The sequence below is a fragment of the Lates calcarifer genome, linkage group LG15, assembly GCF_001640805.2.
Source record: "Lates calcarifer isolate ASB-BC8 linkage group LG15, TLL_Latcal_v3, whole genome shotgun sequence".
NCBI classification, from domain to species: Eukaryota; Metazoa; Chordata; class Actinopteri; family Centropomidae; genus Lates; species Lates calcarifer.
This window is the reverse complement of record NC_066847.1, coordinates 27,957,597-27,972,139: the sequence shown is the minus strand read 5'-3', so window position 1 is coordinate 27,972,139 and position 14,543 is coordinate 27,957,597. Positions and strand designations below refer to the sequence as shown.

The 14,543-nt window shown below is 42.2% G+C and overlaps 1 protein-coding gene across 1 annotated transcript in view; it reads right to left on the bottom strand.

The window, feature by feature from the left end:
• znf407 (zinc finger protein 407) overlaps nucleotides 1-14,543 on the bottom strand; it is a 141,740-nt gene that overhangs the window by 69,497 nt on the left and 57,700 nt on the right. Inside the window, exon 5 of the mRNA XM_018683751.2 lies at nucleotides 10,561-10,635. Within this exon, the coding sequence (XP_018539267.1) occupies nucleotides 10,561-10,635 (75 nt within the window). The remainder of the gene's footprint in view (nucleotides 1-10,560; nucleotides 10,636-14,543) is intronic.

Genomic DNA, 14,543 nt, shown 5'->3' with positions numbered 1-14,543 from the left:
GCACACTGTACATAGACATGGATAAGTGAATACATGAGCACAAATGTCGCCATGTTTGCCACACACCTGGACCTGCACATGGGACACAGGAATACACGCACATGTACTTGAAGTTCACGAATACAGGACTACAGTACAAAGAGCTGCTCTTGGACACAAACACACAGACACACACACAAAACTGGACTTCATGTGCAATTGTGTTTCGGTGAGCACACTTCCACACACACATACACACACAGCTCTGGGTCAGGGGGACAGCGGTAGCTCAGAGCCAGCTGTGACCTGCCGGTCCAGGTGCTCAGGAAAACCGCTGTTAACGGCCACGATTGATGATCTAATCAAACTGTCACCACGGCGATCCGCTGCAGGGGGAGGGGAGGTTGGGTTGGTGTGTGTGTGTGTGTGTGTGTGTGTGTGTGTGTGTGTGTGTGTGTGCTGGGGGGTGAGGGGGGCTTCGAGTGAGTGGGGTAAGAGCAGGTGGGAGGGGAGGGATATCCAGGAGGCCTTGTGCATGCTTACCGTTAGCTCAAATTGAGAGTGACAGTCTCAATAGTGAAAAGGCCTCTTTTTTTTCCCCTCTAAGTAATGGAGGAAACAACTCCAGCGGTCTTCCGGAGGATGTCACATAATCAAGGGAGCCCCTCCAATACCCCCACCCCCACCCCCACCTCTTCTGTAACATCTCGGCTCAAGTAAAGTGTGGGGGGGCTGAATGTTAGGGGATGATGTGGTACAGTTCTAGACCAGCGGCCCACACAGAGCTGATTATGATGAGTTCTGCATTGTTGGTCACTAAACACATACATCCACACAAAGTGCTCTGGAAATCAGGTAGAACTGAGGGTTGACCTCATGGACCCCCATTTTATGAAAATTAGCCCCATGGGTTCATAAGGGGAAATTTGTTATTGTTGATTTGGTGATGAATTGTTTAACTATCTGCACTATGCGTGAGGAAATAACGGTGGTGAAAATGAAACCTAAAAATTACCACATTCTTTTACATTGTCTAAATGCATTTATTTCCAACAAATTATTGTGCAGTGAACAGTGACTGTTCCTCATTTTGCTCCTTGGAGGCCCCTACAGCCTGCTCAAAACTGTCCACTGCATGGGCCCCAGACCCCACTTTGAGAACCACTGTGGGGGTAGCTCATATGTTGTCCTACACACTAACAATGAAACAATACTCACACAAGCACATCAAATACCAGAGGATGCAAAAATGCAAGCTGCAGGTCCCATGTTTGTTCTGCAATTGATGTAATAAGCTGTGAGAGGAAGTGGCTTATATCAGTCTGAGTCTGGAGTACCAGCAGGTTTCCTTGAGGGAACACAAGGAGGTCTCCAGTAAAATGACTAATTTAATGTAACAGTCATTTATTTGACCAATAATTATCCCAAATTACCGACAAGAGTTATGAATATGAGTGCAATTTTTCTTCTCTAACTGTGTTACATAGAGCAAGCATTTTTTTAACATATGTGTTTATGTGATTTATAAGGTTTAAAAGATGTTATCCTTATTCATTTTATTGATGGCCTTGCATTTCTGTGTGATTGTCCAAGACTTGACATGATGCAAAAAAGTATCTGTAAATTAAGACCTGTTTTAACACAATACTGTAATATTTAAAATTACAAATGTTGAGGAAAGCTTTCCTGATTATTAGTATATTATTCTAATTATGTCAAATTGTCAATTTAAGTGGTAAAAAAAACATATAGGGTCAAAGTCTATATTCATTGGTTATTTCACACCCTGCAACAAGACTAATTCAAAACAAAATGATGATATTTGTTTCAGAAGACAATACTTAAAGACTGACAGCTATAACTAAAAAATATATAATATAAGCAAAACATACATGACAACCTCTCTTGAAAACATAGCTCCACAGCATATTAGCATTGCTGTGCGGCTGCATGGGAAAATATGATAATATTTCTCTGGTCCACATACAAATAAAATGAATTAAGTGCTGCTATATTTAGCTGAAAAGAGAAAAGTTCAGGAAGTTGTCCAACTTAATAGTGGCCTTGTTGATCGCTGCCTGTTCTGTGTGTGTGTTAATCACCTTCCCCAGGATATATCCACGACTGCCGCTTGCCAGTCCAGCTCACATTAATTTAATCGCTGCTCAGCTAATTCATTGATTAATTGGTTCATTAGTGATGCCTGGCAACATCCATTTCTGCCATGACAGTCTGATGTTTCAATAGAGAAGAAAAACAGGCTGGCATCAGCCCAGTTTTTCCACAGTCCCACTGTGCATAATGTCCAACCACTGTCAACAGTTAGCCGCACAATTGTGTCACTGTATAACTGCCTGGTTTTGTGCCACAGGATGTGAAATGAATATGAAGGTGAACTGTGCACATTCTCCGTTCTTGTCTGGTTGAGTAATGTCACTTGGGCTTCAGCGGTGGGTGACATCATTCCCAGGGAAAGAAAAACTTCAAAAGCTGGAGGGACTGTTGAAGCTGCACTACCAAGATGAGGTAGATGCTGTTATGACAAGACGAACTACTGCTGCGGATTTATTCCACAAGTCAAGGTCATGTTCCTCTGACATGACGAGTGGTTTCCAACTCTTGGACGAGCTGTCGACTGCTAACTAACATTATTATTAGTAATAGGAGCTGATAGGACCCTGCTGCACCCTGCAACAAGGAGCTGGATGTTAAAGTGACCAACAACAATACGCAGCCTGGACAGGAGCACTGATGTGACATCACTGGAACAAATGAGACAACCATAAAGAAGCTAAGATGTATGTGACCTCTGACCTCTCTATTCCAACACACAGGTCCAGATTTATAATTGGCATTTTGTCTCAGTTGTGGCTCCCAAGCAGTGGTAGTCCTGTGATTTAACTTATGATGAGCAAGACCACAAGGGTGGAGATTTTAGCATTAAAGTGCGTCAGCTTTTCAGAGAACCAACATGCTTCCCTCACACCTCCGTACCCACAAACACACACACACACACACTCCCACAATTCTGCACCATATGCCCATGACAAGTGCATAAAAATCGTTCCCAAGCGATAGCACAGGCCAACCCATAAAAACTTAATGCACCTAATTTTCCAGTAATCAAACTTTTATAGACTGCGATGGCTTTTAAACTAACAAATTTTAATTATCGCTTAATTTTAACAGCAATATTAACGCGATCCCTCATTCTGTGAGTGTTCATTCTCCATGAAATATTGAATAGGGTAAACAGTGAGGCGCTGTCCGCTGGCTCTTGTTCAAACAAGCAGCCAACAAACACAAAGGTGAGCTAGGGGTCGCTGAGGCCTTGCCAGTACCACACCAGGACTACGTGTGCTGCACAGACCTCTGGGAAATGGAGCTTCATGAGTGCAAGCACACAAAATCAGCCCGCTGATGCTGCACTAAGATTGCAACACAGCATTGATCACTGGTGTATGTTGGTCAGCGGTTATAATGTGATCCTGCTCCAGTAGCAGACAGACAGTTTCTTTTATGTTGTTGCAGTAAGTTTGATTTGACATTCATTTAAGTTTATTTTTCTTCTCTTCCTCTTTCAAGTTAATGCTTTCCTGCTGCTGCCTGTTCCATACTTCTCTGCGCTACTAATCACATTCCTGCTTACAGTACCAGCAGCATGGGATGTTATTGACTGCTGCCCTTGGGTGGCTGAGAACGAGGCCTTACCACCCAACACCAAACTAGAGAGACAAAGTGCTGACACAGGCAGATAAGGGAAGGAAGAAAGAGAAAGATTAAAGAGCAGATTCATTATCAATAATTAAGGGAAAGGATTTATTCTAATGAATTAGGGGTTGTCTTTATCTACTCTTTATCTCTCTATCACGCTGCTAACTCTCTCTTTTTCTCACTCACACACACATACTCACACACATACACACACACCCTGCACACACACTGGCTCGTGGTTTTTGTGTGACTTGACCCCTGCCTGCTCCTTGTGGTCCATATTGCCACCATGCTGGCTCCAGGCAGGGCTCTTCCGCCCCCGCTCCCCCCGTCCAGCCTGGACGGTCCCGGCCCTCGGTGCTGGGGCAATATGGCCGCGCTGCACGGCATGCTGGGACGCGGCTGCAAGCCCTGAGCCAGGCGCTGCAGAGCCAGCTGCCCGCTCAGCCAAGCTCAGCCCCTGGCACAGTGACGTGAGCGACCGCAGGAACGTATAAATCAATTCTGTTGTGGTATGCATTATGTAAGCATGGATTTGACTGGGATATTAGTTTGCTGATGTATCAGCCCAATTTTTTTTTTAATTGAATATATGATATGATAATGTCACTGTTGTTCATTCCTGATATGATGATATTTACTGCAGTTTCTATCATGCCAAACTAAAATCTTGTCAGTGAATAAAAATTGACTGAATTGAAATTAATGAAACAATTAAAGACAGAAAACATTTAAATAAACTACATGTAATAACTATTGGCAGTTTCAATCTGAAGTGAGCATCCTCTTTCAAAAACTCTCGAGTCTTCTCACTGCAGTCATATAATAACTAATGCTCTGAATATGCCTGTCTTCGTTTTGTGAGTCATCACACCTGCGCTGCATGCATCATGCTAGCTATTTCTGGATCTGTGCTCATGCCTTTTCACCTGGTTTTCTGTTTTCTTCGGAGGGATTTTAGCACCCGCTTACTTGGCTCAGACGTACAGTAACGCTGTAGGAAAAAAAAAAAAAAAAAAAAAACAGGAAAACAAAAAACCCAACACAGCAACTGCACTTGAGCAAAACTGTGAGCAGATTTTAGCAATTAGACATCTCCAAAACACCGAAAACATTCTCTCCAGCTGCTTGTATCAAGCCCCTCCACCCCCTACTTAAACAAATATATCTTTCTTCTGGGTTGTCAGCACTCCTGTTTCAAGAGTGATGAGTGTATTAGTTCAAGGAGTTTATTATTACAAGCGTGAAAATGGCAGGCGTTTTAACAATTACCTATGAAAACAGGTATGTGAGACAGGTCAGTTGTCTTTTGGCGCCCTGTTTTTAAAGAACTAATTACAAGCAATTGAGGCAAGGTCGCTGCTGTCAATCATGCTCTCAAGCCACTCCCTTGTTACTGAAGTGTTGGTTTAGGTGCCTGAAGACTGTTTGTAACAGCAGGGAACACGCACACAAACACACACACATACTGAGACGCACACCAAGGTTGTAATGGTAAACTACAACAAAAACGAAGATTAAAGTAGTGAGATAAAAACTAAACTATGCTGTGAAATATGTGAAATATTTTTAGATGATAGAGAAGGCAGAATGATTTTTTTTTTTTTAATGACCTTGACACGCACATGTTCACACAGAATTTTAGAGAAGAAGTCAGTTACAGTCATATAACAACATGATTGGATTGTTACTCAAAAGCAGTGATACACAATTTATTCCATGTTCCTCCTTAGGGGGACTTGTTCTTTGCTGTACTAGTTAACGCCACACATTCAAAAGTGAGGGTTGTATCTTCCTCCTGTTTTACAATCAAGATAACGCCATTGTTCTCCTGAGAAGGAGCAGTTTTGATGTGCAACAATCAATCAACATCAATAAAATCAAACTAGTGGGAATACTTTTACAGATTCTGGACTCTTTACAACCATTTTTCCCACTAGATTGGCTCAGACCCTGCATCCATTAAGTGAATAAGGGAGATTATGTATTCAGATGAAAATGCACTGAGGAACAGGGATAATTCAACTCAGTGTTATTACAAGTGGGTGATAACAAAAGCAACAACTTCTTATTATCATTTGGAGCTATAATGCAAAATGTTATGATGATAAAAAAAACCTTTTGAGCTTACTATAAGCCATTACAATCAGACACAATACAGGCAGGTTTGCGTAAACTTGTGAGGACATGTGGACCTCATAAGTACGCATCTACAACAAAGCACACACATGCAGGCAGACAAAAGGACAAAAAGCCCTCGTCTCCACTCAGTGCCTGCAGTGAGGAGTGGTGGTGTGACTGAGACGAAGACCCAGTTGTGTCACTTTACAACAGTTCAACTCTCTCTCTTTCTCTCCCTCTTTCTCCCGTTCTCTCTTTCTTTCTCTCTCTCTCACCCAGAACCTGTCAGATAGTTGGAGTCTGTCATCTCACCCATCCTCCCCTCCCGATTCCTCTTCCTCCTCTTTCCCGCTGGGGTTGCAATGACATATGAGGCTAATATTAGCCTTTTATTTAAAGTCAGATCTGACCAGTGTCGACTATCGCTGCACATTTACACTCATTAGTGGGAACTAAGTGATCGAAATGAGACGCTGTGATTGGATAACATAAATGTATGGACAAAACATGTTTTTGTCTCATATGAAAGTAATCATAGCTAAATAAATTATGTGTTTTTAACATGGTCTTCCTGTGTTTTTGTGGGTTTCCTTCAACACTAAAAAACATGCATGGTAAGCTCAAAGTAGACTCTGTATGACAAGAAAATTTGCAGGTTTGTGACCAAAGGGAAGTGCTGCATTTGGCTTCAATTGCCACAGTGTGTGCTGGCTGACTAGCAGATTTTTCTTTTTCACACAGCTATGTTTACTGCATATTGTCTGTTTTTGCTTTACTTTCATACATTTTTTTTATTCTTTTATACATAAAGAAAGTAGGAATAGTCAGCCCTTTAGCCAAGGCACTGGGCACTAGGCAATGCAATGATGCCACCCACCAGTACTTTGGAAAGGTCGAATGGGAGCAGATTTCCCAGAGTTTAAGCCAATAAACTAAAACAGAGTAAAGGTACCAAAACTTATCAGTAGCATCAGCCTTTTAAAGGCCACACTGGAGGGATTTTATCGTCCTCACGGATAACCACCCAAAATAACTTGGTGTTTGAGGCCCCAGACGGATTTGGCTAAATGGAGCCTGGCGTTACCTACGGCTAGTCAGGTTTCTTCCTCCTCCTGCTCCTCCTCTTCTCTCCCTTTGACTAACAGATCTCCCCAGCGTTCTAAAAATACCAGGTGAACAGGGCCGTAGAGATGGTGATGAAACTGCCTCTCTGACACTGTCCCACTGCAATCCATCTCTCCACCGCCTGCCAGCCAGCATATGTTTGCAATTGGCTCCCCCCAACAGCCCCCATCGCCTCTCAACCCACCCCCACCCCCACTGGTCCCCAGTTGCTGGTTCAGATACCCACTCCCCCTTACACACACACACACACACACACTTTTCCCCATCCTCTCCCTCTCACTGTCTCTCGTTCTCCCTCAGCTACCGTCCCAGTCTCCAGGTCTGGGCTTTCAAAACCAGTGCAGTTATCAATCACTGAGCCAGCACTGTCATGTCAGACCAGACCTTATACACACACAAACATACACTTCCTCTTTCTTTATATCTTTCCTCCTTTCTTTCTTTCATCTCGCCTATCTCTTTGTCAGCCTGCTCTTCACTCTGCTCCTTTCCTCTTTTTCTTCTTTCACCCTCCGTCCTCTGCCTCCTCTCGTACACTTGCCCAAATTTGTTCCACTTAATAAGCCCTCCCCACTGACCTTGTGCTAATTAAGCTGCACTGTGTTGGAAATATGATGGTTAATTAATGATGAGATAAATTCTGTCTGCAGGACTGTCAGAAAAATGATGACACCGTGTTTTACAGGTTTAAATAGAACAAACCTTGTGGCCGTCCTCCCTTTAAGTGCACATGCAAGAGAGTGTGTGTGCTTGTGCATGTGAGTGTATGTGCATCTGTGTAAGTACGTGTCTAAATGTGCATGAATGAGTGCGATAAATACAAAGAGACAAAACAAGGGATGAAAGAGTGATCTTTTGATGATGGTTTGCAGGAATGTGAATGTACAGTGTGTGTGCATAACTACAAGCGCGAGTATACATGGGTGTGTATTAATACGCAGTGACTTAACATATGGTGCTTCTATGTGTGTGTGATGTAATGACACTGTGTGGCATAATGCTTTATGGCTGAGCAGAGTGACTCTTTTTGGCAAAAACACACACTGAGCTAAACACTATCCGGTAACACAGAGACCTTACAGCTCCATTCATGCACAGTATCCTTATGTGTGAATGTGTGTGTGTTTGTCCTCTATGACCTTGGCTGCATTGACACTTTCTCTTGCAAAAGCCATGAGCACAAAAGGTCTTTAGGGGCCAAAGTGTGATGCTATTAAAGAGAGGAAATTTTAACTGACTAGTCAATTAAATGCAAGTGCCATCCTAGTTGTCCTCAAAAACACTAAGTTGTTTAAACTAAAATTGGTGCTTTTGCTGGCTTTGGCTAAAACAGCACTTCTCAGATGAGCTGTGTTTCTAAATTAGAAAGGATTCCACTTGTGTGGTGGGCACAGACAGTAATCGCTGGGTGACATCATGATCACGCAACAGGAAAGTCTTTATCCATAGTCTAGATGAAAACTGTGGTCTAAACCTCACTGGCTTTATTTTCTAGTTTATGGTTATAAATCAGCAATACAAATCTGAGACATATGACAGGGTAAAAGTGGAACTAGAGACAGGAAGCATATGCAGAGTGTACTAAGCTAGCAAGGGACCAGTGGCACACTGAAGGCAGACGCAGGTCTTTAGCGGTCCCTGGACAGAATTGTCAGCATGCCACTAATGTGCAAACATAATTTAATGGAGTTGAAAAAAAGTTTCATTGTCTTCATGAAGCAGAGGTTGTGACAAGACGTCTAGTCGTCTACTAAAACTGAACCAAGGGATAATAAACCTACTTTTTCAGCATGGAACATATTGTACACAATCTTATGGACAGATTTCTTGAAAAATCTTTTACAGACATTACAGTGTTCCTACTATGAGGGACAGAAACACAGTAATTGAGGCTTGTTTACTTTCATCTTCAATCTTCAATAAATGTTTTTATCCATGGTTAACAGGAGAAGCATCTGTTCTGTCAAAAGGGAAAATAATATCTGACCTGCTCATCTTTAGCAAGGCAAACAGCCAATATAAGTTGGTACTGTTCTTGTATTTTCTTTTTCCCTTGGGTCTGCTTTTGTTCTATCCATTATGAATGGGCATGTGCCAACTGTAGATTAGATGTTGAGCCTGGAGGTCATCGGTTCAAGTCCCCGGGCAGTCAGCATATTGGCAAGCAGCAGAGGACTCTGGTTGCACTGGTTAGGTCACAGACAAGAACATACAGTATGTAGCTGTGAGTATTAAGTATAACGTTGCTTAAGAATTGCATCGAGCTCTGTCAGCTATCCTTGGGTAAATAAAGGTTACAATAACAGAAATATGGATGAAACAGAGGCTTGAAGCAGTTGAGGATATGAGGATTTGTTTCCATCTAATCCAGATGAACAGCTGACAGTAGGAATTTAGTTGATAATGTCTGCGAGATGGAGAGGCATCTGGTCGGGCTGCTTACTTCCATATCTGAAGCCACTTGTCATATCTAATACCACATGTTGTCAAAAGTATCAATTTGGTTGCGGAGTAATGAAAAAGCGGGTCTGTTTCTATTTTAGAGGCTAGCTTGACAGATTGAGAGGTGTTTAACGTCTCGTTTTGGCTTGTCAGGGTAGGAGGGGGGGCTTCACAACTTCATCTCCTCATCTTTCTTTCACACACACACACATACACACACACACACACACACACACACACACACAAGCACTGACAGCAGGGCTCTGCTTCTGATAGACAGGGCCAAGCGGGAGACATTACACATACACAGAAACACACACTCACATGCACAGACAAAAATGGTAAAAGAAACATCATTCATCCTTAATTCAACAGGGAGAGCAGAAAGTAAGATGAGGGAGGGAGGCAGATAAAGTTTGACAGAAAAAAAGGGATGTAAGCAAGAGAGCGAGACAGACAGAATGAGTGAAAGCCATTTAACTCATTAGGGAAGGAGAGGATCTCAAGTTATATTTAACTTGAAATTTAACTAGTGGGGACTTTTTGCTTTAAAAGCCTGCAGACCTCCATAGGGGTTGCAGGAGTCAAATCATCCTCCAAAATCTAGAATTAATTGCCTGCTGTAACTCTCACTTTGGTCTCATGAAAACAAGCTAAGATACTTGACAGTCAGGATCCACGATAGGGAAACATATCTGAATCTAATTTTCCCTTTCATGAATGTAAATGTGGTAGAAATCATTTTTATACGATTCTTTTCTTTTTAACTGACAATCTTTTTCTGAATAAAAGTCAGAAACACTGTCTTTTGTATGGCCTGCAAATAATAATAATACATAGTGTACCAGGAGGTAGAGTGGGTCACCCACTAATTGGAGGGTCAGTGGTTCAATCCCCAGTGCCTCCAATCCACATGCCAAAGTATCCTTGGGCAAGATACTAAACCCCAAGTTGCCCCCCATGGCATACCATCAGTGTGTGTGTGTGTGTGTGTGTGTGCATGTGATATGGTGCTCTATGTACAGAACAAGCAGTGTAAAGAGCTTTGCATGGTTGACATGACTAGAAAAGTGCTATATAAATGCAGTCCATTTACTATTTCCATTTACCAAAGTGAAATACCATTCAAAAAGCAGATTGTGATAGTGAATGTAGTGGCTGCAGTTGTGTCAAATGTACCTCTCTTTACGCTGTCCAACTCCATGTTTTCCCAGTAGGTGGGTGCTGAGGTGTTTCTTCATCACAAAGGCCCATCTACAAAACACAGACAAAAGACAGGAGTTTACCAAAGAACATTCTCATACTTTCCTATGCTAATCAAAGATTGATGCAGTAACTGATAAGGTCTCATGCAAACTATTTTGTTTATTTTAAAATATCTAAAACATACAGGTACTTGCATCACTACAACACACATATGCCAGAAAACCTTTCCCTAGAACTAAAGGAGAATGATAGATGCTGGTGAAACACCTCATGTGTGTCATGTGTATTGAAATACATGCAACAGAGTACCGAAAGTAAGACTTCAGCTGGATATAAACACATGTTCTCTTTGTCATTGTTTTCAATACTGAGCTATAAAACAGAATCTGGTGTCTTTGTTTTGGTTATCCCTTTATTTTTTCCTGAAAGATGTGTTTCACTTTAATATAAGGGGCTGTCTGTTTTCTCACACTGTTAAGACATTTTCCGACAATTGCATGAGAACACAATCCCATCCTTCCCTTACATTCTTTGACTTTTCCCAGGGGAAAAAAAAAAAAACAACAAAAAAACTGACATTAAGTTTTCAGAAAAGCAAATGTAAGCTGTCATCAACAGGTTTTTGGGTGGAATTACTATTGTTCTGTTAATCAATGACAGACCAGCAAAACAGACAAAATTTATATCAAATCTTTTGTATACCAGAAGAGTATATGGTTTGGGTATATTTGTTTATTTAACTATCACCTTTTGATTAGACGGTACAGTGGAGACAAAGAGTGCCACATGTTGTATATCAATGTGTCACACAAATATTTATATGTGCAAGGATTCAAATACTCATGAATCTATAGAACATGCAGTTGCACGCACACAGTCAAAAATACGGGGTTGCCATTGGTCGACAGTGACCACAGCGTCCTGACTTTGTCGAGGGCCCTGAGTTTACCGTGTCTCCTAAACAGCATATGAAAACATAATGAACGGATGACAGGAATAACTACTCTGACATCCAAGCTGCTTCACCAGTGTTTTCATCCCCTGGCCTTTTCATTTAGCACCCATCACTTCCCATTATTGTGCAACTGAGAGACAATGACCACATCTGAGAGCTGAGGATGGAGCTACATGAAAGAGGCCGAGGGAGTTGAACCGACAGTCATGTGGTTGGCACTGTCGCCACACACGCTCGGGTCCTCCTCTGTGTCATTCCTCCCCTTTCTTCTTTTCTTTTCACTTTTCCTTCCTTCCCTGCAACTAGATCATTATTCTATTTTTTTCTCTGGCGAACCTGTCTGTCCCTTTCTGAGGCTTTACTTCTAACTTTAAGAGTCAGTCTATGATGAAGCAAAAGCATAATTTTTTCACCATTTATGTCACTATGTCAGCTATTGTGCCTCTCTTCCCTAACCCCCCCCACCACCACCACCAACGTCTGGACACACACACACACACACACACACACGGCTGTGTCCTCCATCCCATCATGGCCCCAGAGTCCCGTCCGTCATCGAGGCCCCTGAGGCCAACGCTAACTAACACCACCATATAAATATTCAAACATTCTACTGTTTTGCCTCGTTATCATCACTCTACATTTTCTCAATCCTCTCTAACTCAATCCATCCACCCGTCCAGAATGTTGCCTTGGAGTTAAACTGGGAGCGAGCGAATGACTAAATCTTGTATACTCCAATCAGGGAGAATGGCAAGATCAAAATGCTGAGCTTCCCTGGCCCACTGGAAGCGCCTCTGACTGACGGCATCATCTATAAATAAACAAACGGCATAATTAAGATATTTCTGAGAGGGTGGGGGTAAAGGAATGAATCAATATATTTGAGAGAAAAGCACGGCCTTGGAACACTTCACGCGTGCTTGTTTAAGTCGTCGTGTTTAGACGTGGAAAAAAAAAGAGCTTGCAAACATTTCTGTTAATTATGTATTACAGCTGTCCTTCATAAACCTAATTACAGAGTGCTGAAAGGCAACAGGGGCAATTTGCATATGTGCATGAAAGACAAGACATATGCAAAATATGATTTTAATTAGCATTCTTTGATAGCGAGGGGTACAAATCAAACTGGCATGTTGTGAGATTTTCATCTCGCCCATTTTTTACTGGATTATTCTGAGAGTGACACGAGTGTAAGATGGGTAATGCCCTGTGGAGGCACCTGGCACAGGCTGCACACATGCACACATGCACACACACACATATAAATGGGTGTTATTATTCACAGAAATGCACAATAACAACATGCACAACCCCAAATAACCGCACACAAACGGAAGAATACAAATAGCCACTATACACACAAATGATGATGCTAACACATTCATAATTAGTTATTCGCCATGTGATTATCTAATACACACAAACTGCTATTCCTGATAATATTGAGATAAAATACAGGCAGCACACACACACAAAAACACTGATACAAATTCAGACAAATGACAATCCTTACTCACAAAAACAGACATCTACAAGTACCCTATCTCTCATGCGTACACACACACCAACACACAGAGAGATCCCATATCTAAATGTTAAAGGGGCAAATCCATTTGTTTAAGGCAGTGTGTAATCAGCCCCCTGCCCTTGGTGTGTGTGCATCCTCTGCCATCCAGGTCAAGGCCTCAGCTTGTCGTCCTGCTGCCTTGGGCTGCATCATCAGCCCGAACCATCAGCCTTGATGGTTATTGTAACAAAGGGATACTTTAACATGCCATTCATCCATATCAATTCACTCCCCCCCCCATGAATTGAACTAATAAGGCTGTGCCTCTGCCCTCCAGGGAGGCTCATAATATCCATTGCAGATATGAAAAAAAAAGAAAAAGAAAAAGAAACGATGGAGGCTCTGGTGTTTCACGTTCGACTTTCCCTTCAGACTAATCGGCGCGCCACAGCTCGTTAGGTCCGTGACGTGCCGGAGCTTTACCGATAAGCAGGGGAGACACGGCTCAATTACCCACAGTTACAATCTTTCTCTCTCTCTTCCCTCCCGCCGCCTGACGATGAAGAGATAACATGTCAATATTTGATACAAACAACTTCATTTGCCTAATGGTGTTCCTGGATAGGCCCATCTACAGGTCCGGAAGGGAAGGGAGATCTAAGAAAAGGCCTCAAGCAAACACTCGGCTTAGATGCACCGTAGCCCACCACCCCCCAAAATCACGCACACCCATTCCCGAAAGCTGTGCACAACAAGGCATGCTGGGAAGGAGCCAGGTCGGACACAACATACTTTTTCTTGAGTTACTTTCAGCTGTTTTCTTTGGGTTTTGACAGGCAACCTTGAAAGGCAGAAGAGGACAAATGTACTGTAGCTTTTCACTTTATTCTGACATCCTCTGCACTCATACTGCTGCCTCAAAAAGGCCATACCAGATGGCATCAGGTACAAGAATGGCATGACATGAGAGATGTCACAGAAAACATAAGATTAAGCTCCAATAACACATCAGTATGAATGTCTGTCATTTCACTTCTAGATGTTTCATTGTTGTACAACGTGTTAGTCAAAAAAAGATAAAATAAAAAAAAATAAAATAAAATAAATCTCCACTGGTGAAATAAGTGTATTACCACTGGACAAGCAGACAACCAGACAAAAAGCAGGTGGACAAAGGTAATGCACATATTTCAGATTCTAACAGCTGTGTTGTCCTAACTGTGATGTTAGAAGAAAAAAGTAAAGGACCAATTGGCACAGTTTCTTATCATTTTTCCTCTGAAACCGATTGAACATCTAGTTTGTTGCCTGCTGTGTGCCGCCACTACGTGAACACAAGATGGGAAAAGCTATGAGGTGAAAAATGAAGCTGAAGTGGAACAAACTTCTGTATTGTAATTGGTTAAAAGGTGACTGAAAAGCCATTATGAGAGAGCCACCAGATGCAGGAAGCGCTCAACCCTCACCGGGCAACACTGCCGAAACCTGGGG